Source organism: Mauremys mutica, chromosome 18 (genome assembly GCF_020497125.1).
Source record: "Mauremys mutica isolate MM-2020 ecotype Southern chromosome 18, ASM2049712v1, whole genome shotgun sequence".
NCBI lineage: Eukaryota > Metazoa > Chordata > Testudines > Geoemydidae > Mauremys > Mauremys mutica.
The window spans coordinates 25,445,048-25,464,447 of NC_059089.1; the positions used below are offsets into that span (position 1 = coordinate 25,445,048).

The 19,400-nt window shown below is 40.3% G+C and overlaps 2 protein-coding genes across 6 annotated transcripts in view; both read right to left on the bottom strand.

The window, feature by feature from the left end:
• RC3H2 (ring finger and CCCH-type domains 2) overlaps positions 1 to 13,178 on the bottom strand; it is a 43,143-nt gene extending 29,965 nt beyond the window's left edge. For 2 of the 3 annotated variants that reach the window (XM_044992916.1, XM_044992918.1), the window contains exons 1-6: positions 13,057 to 13,178; positions 6,099 to 6,367; positions 5,067 to 5,363; positions 3,243 to 3,360; positions 1,864 to 2,097; positions 717 to 892 (exon numbers count right to left, since the gene is read on the bottom strand). In XM_044992916.1, coding sequence (XP_044848851.1) covers positions 717 to 892; positions 1,864 to 2,097; positions 3,243 to 3,360; positions 5,067 to 5,297 — 759 coding nt within the window. In that variant the 5' untranslated portion in view covers positions 5,298 to 5,363; positions 6,099 to 6,367; positions 13,057 to 13,178. Of the gene's footprint in view, positions 1 to 716; positions 893 to 1,863; positions 2,098 to 3,242; positions 3,361 to 5,066; positions 5,364 to 6,098; positions 6,368 to 12,142; positions 12,331 to 13,056 lie in introns of those variants that run through there. The other variant, XM_044992917.1, reaches the window with a different exon arrangement.
• A 1,169-nt stretch (positions 13,179 to 14,347) lies between these two features.
• Positions 14,348 to 19,337, bottom strand: ZBTB6 (zinc finger and BTB domain containing 6). 3 transcript variants are annotated; one of them, XM_044993141.1, is made up of 2 exons: positions 19,241 to 19,337; positions 14,348 to 18,662 (listed from the first exon to the last, which is right to left on the bottom strand). In XM_044993141.1, the coding sequence occupies exon 2, from the start codon at positions 18,651 to 18,653 to the stop codon at positions 17,370 to 17,372; it is 1,284 nt and encodes a 427-aa protein (XP_044849076.1). In that variant the 5' UTR covers positions 18,654 to 18,662; positions 19,241 to 19,337; the 3' UTR covers positions 14,348 to 17,369. The 3 variants fall into 3 exon arrangements, with proteins under 3 accessions (XP_044849076.1, XP_044849077.1, XP_044849078.1); XM_044993142.1 differs by lacking the exon at positions 19,241 to 19,337 and adding an exon at positions 19,114 to 19,207; XM_044993143.1 differs by lacking the exon at positions 19,241 to 19,337 and adding an exon at positions 18,791 to 18,850.
• Between the last annotated feature and the right edge of the window lie 63 nt (positions 19,338 to 19,400).

Consider the following 19,400-nt stretch of genomic DNA (forward strand, 5'->3'; position numbering starts at 1 on the left):
GGAAAAGACGTTGCTGCTAATGGGTCACAAATCCAATTACTGCTTACATTATGTGTATATTAAGTATACTCTAGGTCTTCTAGCAGAATATGTTGAAATAAAAATTTAACCATCTTCCCATGTCATCGAACATAAGAACTGTTGTATCAAATATTGATATTCTATCAAAGATGTCCAGAACAAACTACTGTCTTTGTCAACTGACATTTTATTGCCTTTCTGGGCCAATAAATTTCTTAATGATCGTGCTCTACATTACCATACAGGAAGGCAGAGTTCACTTCCTACTCCTGATCTCTTACTCGTCAGAGACGAAGAGTTGGGAGAATTCAGTGGAAAAGAGGCATGGTATAATAAATGAGAGGTTTAAACATTTCATGTCCATTTTATAATGGATGCATCAGTACTGAATGCATTAGGACTCTCTCTCCATATATTTCAATCTCACCATCTCTGTGTATGCAGAGGCTACAGTTAGTGGGATTAGATGATTAATTGGTTTTAGATCACTTCTTGATGCTTCATTGTATCTTTAGAATGGGTAAGATCTGAATTTGAGTAGCATGTTGCAGGTGAAATATATTCATGCCATATTGTTCCTCAGAACTATATGCTAAACATTGCTGATGTATCAAAAAGTTTTTAAAAAATAAAACTGGTATTAAGTTGCAAAAAATAAAAACCAAGTTTTCATTTTAAATTATCCAATCTTTTACCTTAAAGCATGATGCGCGATACAGTAGTTGCACAACATGACCAATGCTTGTTTTTGATGCCTGAGGAAATCTTGGTTCTAGTCTTTGCACAACAAAAAGTACCAAAACTTTTCTTGAGAGCGCAGAGCCATCTTCAAGTGCCAGTAACACAAGTTTCAAAGCCTCTTCTTGCATAGCTTTAAACAGATGTAAAAAAAAAAAAAATCCATCATAAGAAAAGTAAGACTACAGCATATTAACAGTGTACAGAGGAACATTTGGTCTGAGAGTTCTTGTCCACAGTATATCTTAACTATTTTTAGTCCAACAAAATAACCATAGCAAAACACAGTCAGTGAAAACTTGCCCCATTTTAAGAAATCTGCTAGTCCAGATATAAAGCAGTATGCAGAAATGCTTGAAATGCAGTAGGTGGTTCCAGGTAAAAGGAGACAGAATGATTCAAGGCTCCCTGTTTTCAATAATATTGGCACTTTTTTACTTTTGGTTTTATATTGCACAGTCTCAACATTCAGCCTTTGCCATTTCAGATAGCTTGCCAATTTTATACTAGGAAGCTGCATGAAATCTAGCGGTAGGAATGGCACAGGAATATTAGAACTACCCATCAGAATTACAAGTTCATTGCATTGCCAACTTAAACAGAATCTTCTGATGAACCCTGCACTCAATTTGGCATCAATTTACTGGTAACAGCTGGTTTATATCAAAGAGTCCAAACCCATAAATTATAACTTAACAGCTTGTAGCACAGTAATACCATGCAACCTGGGCTGGTGGTTTTGGACTCTATGGCTTAAGATATAGGCACAAACATATCTGAATGAGAAACCTTGTGCCTATGCCCTAATCATAGTGCTCAGTACTATCAGCATGTTACATAACAACACTGGGCTACAGACAATAAGGAAAATACATCTATTTATAATGGGGTGAGATTTGTGGAACATTTCCCTGCAGTATCTAGGGATAGACCGTAATAAAACCAAGAGTTATACTGGTTAGAATACCCAACCTTCTCCCCCCTCCCTTAGCTCTTTCCCATAAACCTGGAAAACAAGAACACATCTACCTCCAAACTGCAATGACAAGACTCCCAAGAAATGTAAGAAAAGGAACAGCCAGATCCATTCTGCAAGAGTCCTACCTGGCCCTAGAAACTGGCATCCTCGTGCCCTGACAGCAGCCCAGAGATTGGCAGACAGTTGCTGAGGGTTCTGGTGCTGTAAAATCAGTTCTGTTACAGTTCTTTCACCAAGTGAGCGTGCTGCCCGGAGGGCTCTAACACGACCCTCCTCCTCCACCAGCTGACAATTCACCAACGTCACCAGTTTCCTTTGCATTGGACGGCTCAGGGCACTCTGATTCAAACTAGCAACTCCTTTAAAGAAAGAGGTAAATGGTCAACTAAGTCTTAATAAGAAGACAGATTGATCAACTAAGTGAAAGGCAAACCACCATTTCTAGTATAGGCTTAAGTCACAGAACAATGCCATATCCCACCATGAACACTTTTAACCTAAGAGGCCCCTCACCATCACAACATTGATCCAACAGTACTGATCCTTGCTGTTGAAGTATCTCCCACTCAGCCCCCCCCCCCCCCGCTTATCAAGATCTGTACTAAATTGGTCTATTTTCACTCTATGCCCCTTTTCTGCGCCATGTTTGTTTGATACCACCATGCCAGTTTTAGGTTTTATCTAGAATCACCTCCTCACTTTTGGAGCGTATGACACTTCAGGCAGCTTTCAACATGGACTACAGAACATTTCTCAGTTCCCTGCAGATCACCATAAAGGCTTTCTGGCACTTCTCTGTTTCAGTCCATCCCTTGTCACTACAATCATACATGGATAGTTGACTAAAAGGAATTTAAATTAAAATCTTACATCTAACTATGTCAAACCAAACCACCCTGTCTAGCTTAAAGAGTTTGGGTTCCTTTCCTATGCTTAGGTGGGAACATTATTAAATGAAAAGCAATATTAGTTCCCCTCAAAAGCAAAAACAATATATCTGCTAGAACAGGGGTCGGCAACCTTTCAGAAGTGGTGTGCTGCGTCTTCATTTATTCACTCCAATTTAAGGTTTCGTTTGCCAGTAATACATTTTAACCTTTTTAGAAGGGATCTTTCTATAAGTCTATAATATATAACTAAACTATTGTTGTATGTAAAGTAAACAAGGTTTTTAAAATGTTTAAGAAGCTTCATTTAAAATTAAATTAAAATGCAGAGCCCCCCGGACCGGTGGCCAGGACCCGGGCAGTGAGCGTGCCACTGAAAATCAGCTTGCATGCAGCCTTCGGCACGTGTGCCATAGGTTGGCTACCCCTGTACTAGACTGTTATTTACCAAGCGCCATAGATGTACAGTAACCAGTAAAGACATAAAGGAAAAGTTACCAGAAAGATAGTTGTTCTATCACTTCACAGCCTGAAATCAGTTAGCACTGAGAACATACTTCTGTTAAGAGTAAGCTTGTCTGATATACCAAGAATTGCAGAGTTTTAAGACAACTTACCCTTTCCTCCACTTAGTGGCTTTAAGTAGAGTGCCAAATCCTCAACACATTTCTTTGCTACCTCATAATGTTTGTTCTCTCCTAGGTTACTTAACTTTATTGTCTGATGATCTGGTACCTACAAAAATTGCAAAGGAAAGAAAAGGCAGTTGCAGCCAGTGTACATAATCTTTCACAGGACCTGCCTTACTCACCTTATCACGCTATGAGCACCATTATAGCTAATTATATAACACATAGATCTACACTGCTCTTCACAAAGAAATGAAAGACCAGTTCAACCCCAAGGTGTTTGGAATGTAATAATCACAATATAGAAAGGGATTATAGAGGATGATGGTTATGGTGATGAAAAATTATGCTATTGTTACAGCACATTTCTTGTGGTGTTTTTGGGCTGACACATTAAAATTTGGAGATTAAGGAGGAAACCAGGGCAGGAGGGGAGGACTGATGGAAGACCAGCTGAAAGAACTAACCTCTGAAGGGTTATTTGAAAGGTAAGGTGCATGGTACACAGGGCCTGGGAGGATGATCAATGCATAGAGGCAGCATGAGAAGAAGTGCAGAGTTGCTTGTAGGAGATCAAGGAAGTGACCAGATGCAATTAACTGGCCAAGAGCAGAACACAAAAAGGTGAGCAAGGAGAAATTAGAGATAGAAATGTAGCCAAACACAGCATGCTCTGCAGTCCTTGAGGGGAAGAATGGTGAGTCTGAACTTGGTGCATGACTCACCATGGGCATGATCTGGTCAGAGTGGCAGAAAACAAAGGGGATTTTAGTTACAATGTACTGAACAAGCTAAGATGTACTGTGAGAAGTTGGGGAGTCAGAGGAAGTGAAGATTGCAATAGGCAGACAAGGTGACTATTACAAACACTATATTAGTGATAGAGAATGAAAGAAATATATGAAGTTGAGAAGGGAAAACATACTAGTGTATGACACTATGTTCCATAACAAACAATGATTTTTTTAAAAATATACACATTGTTGTCACATCTGTCTGGATGACAAATTAAAATAAGCAACACACTAAGCAGCTCACAATAAAATGCATCCTCTGCAGGTAGCATCCCAATTCTTTTAAAGAATTATTAACTTGAAAAAGATAAAACTCTTTGAAAACACACGCGAAAGGGCACAAGAGAGAGATTATTTACTTACAAGTGTCCTTGAGTGCGATGCTGACTTTATCAACATGCCTGTGCCACCACTAAGAGGCACGGGAGGGAAAAATGTCTAATTCAATTAGTTGATGAGACACTCTCAAGTGCAACCTAAACGCCCTCATCATGGGTGTTTCAAAAGAATGGATGTCTGAACCTGGGTTCAGAGGTCAGATTCTTTTCAATCTAAGAAGTAACATGAGGTTTTGACTCAACTAGCTCCCAATGAGAAGGATGAATGAGTGTAATCTGCAGATTAATTTTTCTAATGACACTTCTGATTGTCCTCTAGGTCCAGGAGGCATTTATCTACATGCTCTCACAGCTGTGCACCCAACCATATTAGAAGACACTCTTAAAATCATTTTACAGACATATTCTGTCAAGAACTGTGGCACATTACAGGATCACTGTTATAACAGAGTCCAGTCTACACAAGATGACAAAATATTGTTTTAGTTGTGACAAGGGACAGCTGTCTGGTAACTTGGTCCCTTGTTGTGATTGTCTTTGTAGCGTACACAGGCCTTCAGATGCTATAAAGATCAGACCTTTTCTTTTCCTAGATTGGAACAGTTAGGATGTATTCCTGCTGCAAGGGTAAAATGTAAATGGTAATGTTGGGAAAAAGTAAATTGCTCCTTAAGTCATACCTGGGCTCCAACTAACTGGAGAAGTGCAAAGTTTACTGGAAGCACATCGATGTCTGTGTTGATGGCAGTCTGGTCGAAAGGACATGCTTTGCGATGAAGCTTGTTCAGGCAGGTCTTACAGACAGTGTGTGAGCAACCTAAGCTGATGGGCTTGTGCACATTCTCATCAAACTCATTGTAGCAGATTGGACAGGACAGAAACTCCGTCCACTGAGCTGCCTGCACAGGCATTGTGGAAACTGGACGCTTGTTTAGCAGACTAGAAGACCATTATTTCACTGTCCCGTATTTTGGCAGCTGTAAAGTGAATGAACAGAGGATGTACGGTAGTTTCTACACAACATTTTACAGTCATTTACAATTAGTTTTTAAATTAAAAAGGAAGATTTTAACATTTTATGAAATAAAACCAAAAAACTTATGTATATAATGAATCCTAATCCCCCACCCCCCGCCCAGTCATCTCAATCTATAGTAACAGTTCAATAATCCCATCACATTCTGCTAGCTAGTGTACACTAATCCAGGTTGTGAGCTTATCTTCAGTAAATGTCATCAGTGTTTCTTGTATACTCATGGAATTAAAACACTTTAGGGAAAAACATTGGGTGGCACATGAAAGGTTAAAGGCAGAACCTCGGATACAAATCAAGGTCACAATTTTCAAAAACTAACACCACTCCCTAATAATGGAAGGGCGGTGGGAAGTCAAAGAAATATTATATTTGTTTTACTATCATATAAAGTGGAGTGCAACATGATCACAGATGTTTCATCCTACCGATCTTGTTCAAATTTAAACAGGTGTCAGGATAAACATTGCTTTATAGAAATACAATCCATTATACACTTAAATTTTTTGTTTTTAAAAGTAGTAAAAAATATTTATTGCTGGAATGGGAGAGTAATTCTGTGCTCATATCACCTCCCTTATAACAGCCCATCAGAGGACTGCTCCTGGGAACATACATTTCTCTATTTGCATTTTACACATTCGCTACCTCATATTCATAACAGTGAAACTCCACGTACGTAAGTCTGTGGCAGAAAGATCTCTGCTGTACTGGAAATCCAGGTATTTGGGGGCAATGACACAGCTGATACTTTGTCACACAATTGTTTGCAGAGCATAGCACTGTAGCGGGTTCCACAACAAGGAAAGGTAAAATATGGAGACCAAATTACAATATGGAAAAGGTCACCAAAACGCCATATAGATCCAACAAGCAACAACTTCAGTTTATTATAAGCAGGTCTTTCCTTTGAAATATCTCACTTTGTGCAGAGGTTCCATGTAAATCCTATGTAGAAATATGTTTGAAGGGAAAAGGGAAAATTTACTCATATATTCTGAAAGACACATCCCATCTGACAATCTAAAATTAATAAAAAGAAAACAGGCCTAAATATTTAAAGACTACTCCAGCTAAGAACTTCAGCTAAACTATTTAAATTCAAGCCTGCAACACTGACAGTATGAAACTGGTAGGTGCTTGTAAAGGTTTAAACTAAACAGCCACACCCATAACTACTATGCAATAATTTACCTGGTGGCTTTGATGTTACCAAAAACCTAGAAACGAGATGGTTTGTGTAAGTGCTATTAATTAACCTGTCCAATTAGCACTTTTCCTTTTAAAAATACAGATGAACTCACATTACTCCCTACACTGCTATATTTATAAAGCATTAAAGGCTCAATACTACATTTTCTTTTCCAAAAATGAAAATAAGGTAATGTTATTGTTTTGAGGAAGCCAACAGTTCCCCCGTCCCATCTGAATTCAACAACTTTTCATTTTGATTCAATTGTTAGCTATTCTACAGTTCAGTTAGTGATGTTAGTATATGTTGGACCACTAAAATACTTATTAGAACACTGCATAAGACTTGAAAAGTAGATGTATTTTATTTTATTTTAATTATGACCATCTGTTTAGAAATTCTATTTAGCACTGAACATCTAATGCTCTTTAAGCAACAGGATACTTGTACAAGATGTTCTTATTTCAATTAGATTTTCAACATCATTTGGGAATTACTTCCTTCTAATTTTTGTATAACATGTAAGACAATGCAGAAATTAAACTTTGAACTCATCCCACTGACACTAAATGTGGATCCAATATCTTCAATACTAAGTGAGCATAGTCACACAGTGAAGTATGTTTTTAACCCTACCATAAAGCACACATTTTACTAGGGAGGGACACAGACAACTTTTTTAGGCAAAACACTGCATACCTGTAAAGGTTATTATTGTTACATCTTCAGACATGGATGTTCAAAAGTACAATAAGCAAGAGTGAACAAAATTCTAAAAGCATCCTGATTTCTCTATGAATTTAAATGTATAATGGCATTTAGTCCCCCTCAACCCTTGGGTATCCAATGGTGGCAAACAAAAATGTAATTGTAGAGAAAGGATCTATCTATCTAGGAGACTTTAGTTAGACGTTTTCCTTAAGACTTCCCACCCTTGCTACCACAGGTTCTGCTATACTACTGCTAATGCCAGTGAAGACTCGTTGCTGGTGACCAATAGCATTTTCATCTCTAGAAGCAGCAAAGAGTCCTGTGGCACCTTATAGACTAACAGAGACTCTTTGCTGCTTCTACAGAATCAGACTAACACAGCTACCCTCTGATATTTTCATCTCTGTCAGGTTAGACAACACAGGTCACATATTCTAAATCTCCACCACTGCTGTCATGACTAGCAAGTGGGAAAATTTTAAGAAGTCTAGTACACATACAACGTAGGTATTAGCATGACACGAGTCTCCATTCCCACATCCCTCATTAACAGATTCAAATGGCAGTAATCTTTATTCAGAGAGCATACAGATGCTTAGCTTCCACAATTAGTTCAGAAACTTGCAGGTAACAGTAGCAGCTCATTTTCCAGGTTTTTAAATAAGGGCTAGTCACACTAGAATCACTACAGCTGCACCGCTGTAGTGCTGCTAGTGCAGACCCTCTACACCGATGGGAGAGAGCTTTCCAGTTGGCTTATTACTCTACCTCCCCAAGCTCTCCTGCCAACATAGCGCTGTCCACATTGGCACTTAGGTCGGTGTAACTTACATTGCTCAGGGAGTGGCTTTGCCACACTCCTGAGCGATTTAAGTTATACCGAAGTAAATGATAGTGTGTACAAGCTAAGAGTCATTTTCCTGATCTGTGCTGGAACATAATGTAAACAAAACATTAATTCCTCAAAGAGTATGCCAGCAGCTTTTAAGACCTTATTTTGAATATTTAATTATCAAAAATGATGAGGATCCTATTGAGAGTGTGTTGACCTTCAGATTTCTTGTCAGGGAAGAATCTAATTAAATCACCAAGAGCTGGGGAAAGTTCTCAACTCCAAAAACTTCAAGCAGCCATATTCAGAGGAGGCCTGCAGACTGCAGTACTCTGTTTCACGCATGCCAACTATTCTGATATTTTTGCTCTCCACTATCTTCAAAAAGGATTCTAACTCAAGTCTCCTAATTATCAAGTCAGTTTCTTAAAAAAAAGTGTAAAGAAATTTTTGTACAGACCCGTTTTTTCTGCCAAGGAACATATTTAGGGATGTCCTGTTGAAAAACAAATTGCTCTAATAATCTAAAAATTTAACATAAAAAAAGTGCCCTACCAAAAATCATTCTGACAAGAATTGTCAACTTAAAAATCTAGTCTTTTTTAAAGAGACGAACTGAAAGTATTTAAAGGTGCTACCGTTACCCTGGAGTTGTCCTGATCTTTCTGTGTGAAAAACCCACAAACACGATATAGAAAATGACTAAGCACAAAGTGCTGTCAAATACAGAAAGTAAACAAACGAGTACTTTTTTTATTTTTAACAGTAGGTAAAAATATTCAGAAAAATGATTTTTCAGCTGTTATCTTATTAAGAGCAGCATCCTAGATTACTAAACCTGAAGATTTTAGAAGTCTAAATATACTGTTTGCTATTTATTATGTAACTATTGCATTTAGGACAGACTAGTTCAGATAATCAAGTTTCACTTTCTGCTTCTGCTGCAGGAGCAAAATGCTGTTGAGTTTGAGTTAACAACCCTGCAAGGGAATGTTTAAATTTTCCTATCAGCCACAATTAGTGAACTTGACTTTCCTTCAAACATTAGTTTTTTTTTAAACTTTATAATCTGTGAAGCGGATTCACAATGGAATGATATGGTATATGGGGCTCATATTTTAAACCACTTCTGGTATGCTTACTGGATCCTGTAACCTTCCTTATGGGCTTGATTCAAAACCCATTGAAGTCAATTAACTTCAGTGAATTTTCGATCCAGCCCAATTTTTAATTCTACTATTAAGCACTTTGAACTATTAAGGATTGAGTGCATTAGGCATTACAAATTACAACATGGATTTAGTTCTAATATTAAACAATCTTATTATAATTTTAACCATGCTACTGAGACTGAGGTGTTCTTTACATAGTAGCTAGTTGCAGACAACACGGGATTTTAAAATAGGCAAATTTCAAGGTATCCATTGCAATTTTCCATCTGTGCAAGCAGATCAATCACTTGTTTGGACTATAATGAGTAGGTTCATCAAGCCTTCCTTCTGAAGTTACTTAAAGTTGAAAGCATCTCATCTAGCTCAGTAATTTATTGTCCATGTTATCAAATGATTAGTATTATATTACTTCCTAAAAGGACTTTAGTCTTCAGAGCTAAGAAACTGGGTTCATATTAAAGGCCCAGGAAGTGGAAGTCCCAATAATAGCTTTGCATCTTTTATCTCTGGTGATTCGAAGTGAAAATAAATTCTCTTTAGATAGAACAGAGTTGTTTGTTTCTGCATATCGCATAACGTCCATCACATTTAAATCTTCTGAGAAACAGCCTAAACGTAAAGTTGTTCAATGACCACTACAGGACAATATTCCAAGATACTGTTCTGATCTGACTTTTGATTGGAAACCCGCATTTATCTCTGGGGAAAGCAGAAGAATCATACTGTAGGAAGGAACGTTTGTTTTATTTAAGAAACATCACATCAACCTACTGCAACTTGAAACAGACCAAAACAAGAAGCTACTTTTTTCATGGCTCCTCATATTATGGACTTGAGCTAATAATTTTTAAAAATCTGGCTTAGTCTTCTATTCCGCTCTAACACTTTTCCTAGATTTATTTGTGTGTGTTTCTACGGTGATCATCACTATCATAACTTATTATAAAATTGTCTACTTAGACTTTAGCCTTTGCCAAGCACCCATTGGAAGATCTGGAAACTGTAACACTGTTACTATTTTCCCAGTACCTAAAAAGACTTAAAAAAAACATTTTTTCTAAGACTATTTGTTGAAACATGGCTATACTATGTGATCCACTAGTATAATATAATATAAAAATGACTCAGTGACTTCTAGATAAACATTACTGTTCACATATACAAGTTTTTTTTTGGCAAATGCCAGAGCTCTAGTCATCCCAGGAGGTCAGTCAAGATGCACTATTTCCTGTTCAAGCATAACCACCAGTAATAAGGATTCTGCATGTTAAGATGTTCCCTGAGTTATACATCTGTTTTCTGAAGGGTTTCAGGGGTGTAACTGAGAGCCGAACTTGACCTTCCCACAAGCCTGATGAAAATCCATCTCCCATAGCTGTGTTTTCAGAACTAACAGGAGATCAAAATGGCAAAAATATTTGTCACTAAAATCAGTGAAGCTTATTTTGAATACCAAAAAAAGTATGTTTGTTGATTATGAAGGTGCTATTTTTATAGTTACTTTTCAGAGAAGATCTGCACTTAAAGGGTACTATTTTTCTGTTATATACACGGCTGAACAGAGAACCAAGGATCATGTGGGGCAATTCTTTGTGTTTATCCCGAATCTTCTCCCATGCACCCCAGTTGTGTCTTTTAAAACCACCACTTTTACAAGTGAACAGCCCACACACTAACACATTTCACAAATGACTTTTCGAGCAAGAGTTAGTAATTCCCTAAAGACTGATTTTCATGAAAGTAGAGGGATTCTGGGAGTAGCATGAAGACACTTTTTAGAACAGTAAAACTTGTACAAGGATTCATAGATTCTAGGACTGGAAGGAACCTTGAGAGGTCATTGAGTCCAGTCCCCTGCCCAATTTATTCCAGTGTTTAACCACCCTGACAGTTAGGAATTTTTTCCTAATGTCCAATCTAAACCTCCCTTGTACAAGGAGACAAGTTATGTTCAGTGGGATTCTCCATCCAATAAGAAAAGCAAAGACGGAGGTACTATTCATGTTCAGGTCATTAATAATTATAAGATTTTATGCAGCAAGCTACATTTCTTTTCTATCTAAAAGCTGATTTTCCAGAAAGCATGTTAGATATAAATATTTGCATCCTCTGCCATAAGTCAGCCAAGTCAGAAAAGATCAATACTCAATACCAAACAGAATTACACTTTAAGCAATCTCTAGTATTGTCATTAAGTTGACAGAATTTTATTTTTTGTATGGAGCTATACTATTCTATACAAGATGGAAATGCTAATTACTACTACTACTTGTTGAAAAAACTTGTTAATATTGAAGAATATTGTTCACATTAGACAAGAAAGGCATATAGATCTAGGGAAAGCATAGTTAATTACTAAGGATAAGAATTTGATATTTAATGGAACAGTACAGCACGCCAGCAGTATATGTTTTAAACTCTGAAATGTCCAGTGATGTCTTTTAAACAAAAAAAAGACTGAAGGTCAAATAGAGATCTATCTGGGTCAAATGATTACTTATAATTTCACTAGTATGTTCTCATTTAACATTCTATATCATCTGCTTTTCCTCTTAATGATAATTACAAGAATGTAGGTTTATTTTTCTAACCAATATGAAGAGGATAAATTGGGCTACAAAAATAGCCAAATTATGGTGAGACCCAACTTTTTCATCTAAAGAACACATATGGCACAGAAAAGACATCTAGAAGATCTTGCTACCAGAATCCTTCCTGATATTGTGTGGACTTTGTCTTAATTTTAGCTTATTTCTAGGCATAAGCATCTCCCCCTTTAACTCCTTTAATCCTTCCTACTAAATCAATACACCTACCAACCAGTCATATTGCTGTTCGTCTCTAAACTTCCTCCTGACTTTTGTACTTAAAAGTCTTCAGTTTTTCTACAGGAAGAGAAGAGGCAAGGTGAGTGTGCCTACTAAGCACCCTGCATCAATCATGGCCAGATGGAAGCACCTCCAGGGCCTTGTCTACACTACTGTTTTTCTTCAAGTTTCCCCACAGGTGCAGCTCCACAAGAGGAAGTAAGAGGGGAACTGCTCCTGCAGTCAGACCGGCTCCCCTCCACACTAGAGCGCATGATGGCGAGCCCTCCTAGAGCGGGGTTAGTTGGCAGTGGCCTGTATATGTCAGCGGTCCCACTGGTGGCGGTGCAGCAGCAGACAAGCAGGAGAGAATAATGCCAGTTTAGACACCGCCTCGGGTGGGAGCGTAGCCCCGTCCATGTCCCACTGGAGCCCGTGGCCTCTGCGTGCAGCCCGGCAGCGGCAGTCGTGGCGGTGGCGTTGCAATGCAGACCCCGGCCCTCAGGAACGGTCCCCAAGCTCACCGCACAGGAGCCATCAAATGGCAGCTGGGATTCGCCAGCAGCCTGGCCGGGAGCGGAGCCAGACCCAGACCCAGACCCAAGCCGGTGAAAGCCCCCCGGCCGCCAGCCGCACCACACACGGATCAACCCCCACCCGGCAACGGGGCTGCCGAGCGCTCCCGCCGCCGGGGCCGGGGCCCTGAGCGCGCCCCTGCCAGCGAGGGGGCGGGGAAGGAGCTGACGGGCCCGCTGCTCCGAGCGAGGGGCCCGGCCTGGGAGGGCACCCGGGGGAAGGGAGGGGTGGGGCTGCTGCAGGAGCGCCCTGGCTCTCCCCCGAGGGAGCGTCTCCTCCGGGCCACCCGCCGAGAGCACGTCCCCTTCCCTCCCTCCGAGCCAGGCCCGGCCCCCGGCTCCCCCTACCTGCGAGGCGCGGCCGGGCCGGGAGCAGGAGGCGGCACCGGCCTCTCACACTCCATGGGGCGGGCAGCCCGGAGCGGCCCGGCGGTGGCAGCGGCGGGGGCCTCGGCGGCGCCTCCTCATCGCGGTGACAGACGGGAGCCCAGCCCCTCCGCCCCGCTACTATCGCGAGAGCTGCCAAGATCACGTGAGAGGGGAGCCTAGGCTGGCACCGCCCCCTCACGCGCACCACATGACAGCGAGTCCCACGCCGGTTGGGTGAGCGGCAGCCCTAGTGGCCTGTGGGAGGCGAGCTGGAGGGGCGGGACTGGGGAACCATAGACATGAGCGGTGGAGCAGACAAGCCCCAGCTCTCCCCTGCCGGATGGAGGGCCCTAGAGAGGCTCAATGGGAAAGGTATCCTTTCCCCCGCCCCCGCGAGAGCGTCCCAGCCTCGATCTCGCAGCCAGGCCCAGGCCCAGGCCCACTCCTGCAGCAGCCTAGTGCGATGAGTTCTCCCCCTCAGCACTGGCAGCCCGAGACTCCACTGGCAGGGAACGGGAGAAAGAATCGAGTTTATCCCCTTCCTTGGCCTTCAGAGAAGAAGGACCATAGTCCTTGCATGCAGGCTGGAGCCCTGCATCTGCTTAAAGCCTTTCTTGTATTAATACAGCTCAGGAATCATGAAGGCTTTTGGTCAGCTTGCAGTAGCTGTACCATGTGTGCTTACTGAGCTAGGGACTTCTTTTCCTCCTCAGTAATAACCTGGTACAGAAACCAAAAGTGAAAGTACTGTTACTGGAAATAAAGATGCCAGGCCTGCTTTCTCTCTCTCTCTCTCTCAAAAAAAGAAGGCAAGCCTTTTGCACTGTGTAACACTGAAGAGCTTTAAGGGGCAGTTACTCTGTAAGTTGAAACTTCCATCAGGGACACCTCAGAAAAGATCTGCAACAACCTCAATTTTTTGCTGCATTCTTGCATTTCTGTTTCCAGAAGCCCCTGATAATTAAGTAGGCCATTTCCAGCTTTAAAGAGCTATAATAAAGGTTGAGGCAGTATAAATTCTGCATCCTTTGCTCAGTTAAATCATTTATCTTACAGACTACCACAAAAGGTGATTGTAACATACATATATAAAAGGTACTGCGGTTCCCAACCAGACTAGCCCTTGAGAGTGTGCTTAGAATATCGAGTCAGAAATAATTTCTGAAATAAATGGATAGTTTCTTAACATAATATTCAATACTTTAAGGCAGTTTCAGAATCATGACTTTCCTCAAAAGTTGTGTATATATACAAACAATGCCTCTTATTTCCATTCCATTTTATTTATGTTATAAATAGAGCAAATGGTTACATTAAAAAAAATGGTACAAGGGGACTTATATGCATACATATGCCTGAGTCCAGTTCTCTTATAACAAAATTCATCAAGTAAGAAATTCTAGCCACTGAAGAGGTACACACAGCTTCCTCTCAGATGTACATGCACTACAACAGCTGAACAAAAGTTACCAATCCTCACACAGAAGGTGCATATCAAGATCGTAGCCTCTATTTCCCCTTTATCAGTTAGGGAAACATCATGAGTAATACACACCTAGATCAGGCAATGATTGTTTGAATTCATATTGCTGAGACTCATGCACTTGCCAGAAAGGCATTTTAGTTGAACAAACCCAAAGACAGCCAAACCAAGGCTTTATCTGCCCCAAAACAGCACAATACATTTAACTTCTATACTACAATATTATAAAGGGTCCAATTTAAAAGGAACATCAAGTTTTCCTTAATTTGTTAGTTTAATACAGTTCTCCAATGTTTTCTGACATCTCCTAACGTGTAAGGAACTGATTTTAAAAAGTGTGCAAATCTGCAGGCACAAATGAACAGTTAGATATAAACCTGTACATACACCCATGTTAACATGTGTTAATACAGTACCCAAGAATACAGAGTAAGAGTATGGTTTTGGAAGTCAGCTGAGCTGTTAATGTTACCATTAACAAAATAAGACCTTTACAAAGCCAAAACTGAATCCTTTGCATTTGTTATGTGAGGGACCCACACCCACCACTAAATGCAAGGTCAACAAGACTGCAAACACAGATTAGTCAACAAATACAAACCAAAACTAACAAAATGCCATAAAAAGCAATTAATCACAATTGTAAAACAGCCATGTTTCAAACTTAAAACTCGCAAAATTCATTATGCATCAGTGTCCAGCAAATAAGGAAACAAAACCCAACCCCTTAGTTTAGCAAATAATTGTTATAGTTAAGAATGCCAGAACAATGTTGTCCAAATTATGTATATTGGATAAGAGCACAGAGATGAAAGATGTCTTATGCTTAAAGCACTAGACTGGGACTCAGGATATTGTTTCAGTTGGCCAGTTATGCCTTCCTTGGGCATATCATTTGGGCCTCATTCCTACAGAGACTTATATAAATGCTTAACTTTACACACTGACTAGTCCGCCAAATCACTTCAATAGGACTACTTCACACTAGGTAAAATGAACTGAAGCATGTTCTTCATTAGTCTCTCTGTGCCTCAGTACCCGAGGGTACTGTAAAAATCTGTAAAATAGAGATAGCAGTACTTCCTATCACCTTCTAGCTTGTCTATTTAGAGGGCAAACCCTTTGAGGTAGGAATTATCTCTTATGTTCATGTGCAGTGCCTAGCATAATGGGATCCTGAACTCAGCTGAGACCTCTAGGCATTATAGTAAGTGACTGGTAAATCAGTTATTCAAAGCGTGATTCTAACTATCGAGTAAAGAACCTATTACAAATTTATCCTGAAACAAAGGTAAAATGACTAAAGTATTAAGCCTGCCAAAACTGGGTTTCCAGTAGAGAGCAGTCATCATACCAGTACAGTTGAACATTGCTATTATAGATGAATAATAGTAAGTTACACAGTATATATTGTGCACACAAACAACACCTAATTGGCTGGTGAGTGAAACCCGAAAAAAGAGTGGCTTTTGTATTACAAGATATACAGGAGGTTAACTAAAGATATCCCTTTGCAACTGACATAAGATCAATGTGGAAATATATCCTTACACGGTATAAATACACAAGAAAGAGCACTGCTGTTTTTTCCAATTCAAGAGGATTTAGAATAAATGGCATTATTCCACTCCAATAACTATATATAGTCTTTATTTATACCACATTAAATGGAAGAAACATATATGCCACTCAAGGACAGGCAAAAGATAAAGAGTTTGAGTTATAGGGCATTTTGATGCCTGCAGGTAAAACCATGAAGTGTAACACATCTACCCAGACACATACAATAGTGTTTTACAATATCATACAATTAGAGACTGAAGAGTCCTCAGTGTCCAAACTGCTCCTTATACAGAAAGAACGTCTTTCAAATAGATATAGATTCCTAATATGTGACAACTTGTAGCTCAGATTTTCACAGAGGCGCAGTACACATCAGATTTACAAAACTAAGACAAATATAAAATACAATAAGACAAAGAATTAATTTAGGGTTTGATTACTAAAACAAGTGTACAACCAAACACTTTGTATCAGTGAGAACAAAGCTGTCAGAAACAGGTTGTTAGAAAACTTTAGAACATGAATAAAATGGGACCCTATTAAGTTAAAAGTGAACTGAATAGTGTGTTTGTGCCTTTTACTGCTCCTCTATTTATAAAGACAATTTTAAAGCTTCATTAGAGAGTTTTCCTGTTTTTATTTTTTAAAACTACACACTTGAGAATCAGATATGATGAGTGTGGTAGAAAAATCTACATAGAATAGAATAGGCCCTGACTTCTTTCTACTAAAAGAGCCAACAATTTGTTGAACCGGGAACGTGACCTCACCATAGACTGAAACAAGAACTTAGAAGGCTCAATTGAGTGGGAATGATTGACTGCTTGAATAGGTATTGACATCCCCTTCCCCATTCTATTAAAGGTTGGGAAAGAAACAGTTCAGGTTTCAGCTCGTTGAGATATGAAGGGTCCTTCAAATATTAGTATTGTCCTCTAATGGGAGGTGGAAGTGTGAAAGACAAGCACAAAGTTCTCTTTAGAAGAAAAAGTTTTGCAGAACGGTCTTTTATCCGTACCATGAGTACCTGTAAAGGAGCACAAACTTTGTTCCGGTACTTTGCCATTTACCTTCAACTAGCAAACACTATACAAACAATTGCACCAATACTAGGTTTCAGCACAGTAAGCAGAATTAGATATTTATTTGCACTTGTCTTCGTTACATAAAGATTCGGTGAACACCTGGCATTTCATCACAACAGGGTTTTAAATAGAGCACGTCTTTACATCTATCCAGAGATCTACTAATCATAGTCTATTTTAATCTCTGTAATTGTGTCAAGGTTTGGTTTGTCACCGCCATTCCTTCCATGAACTGAAGTCAAGTGCTTTTTTAGGGCAGATTTGTGTTTAAAGTCCATGTCACAACAATGGCATTTGTAAGGTCTGTCCCCACTGTGAATATTCAAGTGGTCCTGAAGCGTGCTTTTAGCAGTAAACGTCTTCAGACAAACCATGCATTGGAATGGGCGGATGCCCATGTGCCCTCGGATATGCCTATTGAGATTCTTCTTTTGTGTAAATGTTTTCCCACACTGTAAGCATAAGAAGAGTTTGTGCATTTTTAGGTGTCTCAGATAGTTTTCAAGGTGGACAAATCCTCGGGGACATTTAGGACATTGGTGCCGCCATGAATAACCAGAATCCTCCAGACTTTGAAACCCACTCACTACACTTGAGGTTCCTTCTGTATTGTCACTGACAAAGCCCTGAAAATGACTCCCAGGCACTTCTGTAATTCTACTCTCAACAGTAGAATTTATCAGTGAATGTTGTGTTTCTGGAAAATATAAACTTGTTTTAGAAGAAGTGCAAGGCTGTGGAAAATGATCATTTTCCACATTGGCTGTGCTCATGGAATCCATTCTGAAGATACAAATTTCATCATCTTTATATCCTATTTCAACTGTGGAAATCTCTGGAGTTTTCATGTCCTTTCTTTCCGATATTAAGCTTTGCATTGCAGGTTGTAAGACATCCCCTTTCTCCCGTTTTACATTATATTCTACATTAACAGGGCTATCTTCAGAAATTTCAATTATTTCACAGTCTTTATCCAAACTGTCATCTTTATTTCTCAGCTCAGTGTCTGAGGAATGACATTTCTCTGTGTTCTGATTACTGTTCTCCATAGAAGCATCAATTTCCAGATATTTAGACAATGCTTCGGTACATTTCTCTACAATGTGGACCATCTGAAGATAACTTGCAGCAATGAGATATTTCAAAAGCTCCTTCTTTTTAACTTCAAGAGCACCAGTATAACAAGACAACAGTAACTTTCTGCCAACCTCAGCACTCTGCAATATGGTGATTCGCATCTGTTTCGACTGATTGAGCAAAAACTGATCCCTCATAAATGTGGAGCAGGCAGCAAAAATCACCTTGTGTCCATGAAACTCAGTGTCATTGATATATATTGATACATCACAAAATAAATTCTGCTGTCTCAAGAGGTTCATCTTTTGCAACACAGCATCCCCTTGCTGTTCAAACTGGAAATGCAGCACATCTGAGTCCGTAGCCATGTTAACAACCTATTGGAAAATGCACAATAGAAACATTACAATTCAAGTATATCATTCTGGATGCAGCTTTCGCTGTCTCAAGCTTCCGATCTGAAATTTACTGAATACAATTTAATCAGCAGTTTAAAGCTACCCACCGAGCCACTACATATACCGGTGCTGAATAGTGTTTATGGAGAGCATGGCTTGAAAGCTGACTTGGGCCCTTGCAACTGGCCTGGTTCTGTGTTCCAGTCTAGCCAGCCCCCCCCCCCCAATAAAACACTATCAGCAGGAACCACCCCTCATATCTAACCCTTACTGTCAGCACGGTGCCTACAAGAGCCCGTAGACACAAGTAGCATTAGCCAGGCTTGGCCACAGCTAGCTCTGAAAACTACTTAAAACGGCTAGTCGCCCTACGTCGCAGTGCCACCCTCCCAGGTGCACGACGCCCCCCAACCCACGCCACCCGCCAGACCTTGCTGAGCTTCCTCTCTGCCCGAACCCGCAGGAGCCCCCGCCCTCCCGAGCTGCTCCGGCTCTAGGCCCAAGTGAAGGCGGCTGGAGACACCGGAACCGGAACCTCCCCCTTCCGGGATTACCACCTTCTCCTTCCACGTTCCTCGGCCCCGAACCGGCTGCGGCGGCCCTGAGAGCAAGCGCGAGCCACACAACAGATGAACCGGAAACACATTCCCAAGCCCCGCCCCCTCCCCCGGAAGAGACCTTTGTGGAGCGCTCTGTCACTCCCCTGACCCCGGTTCT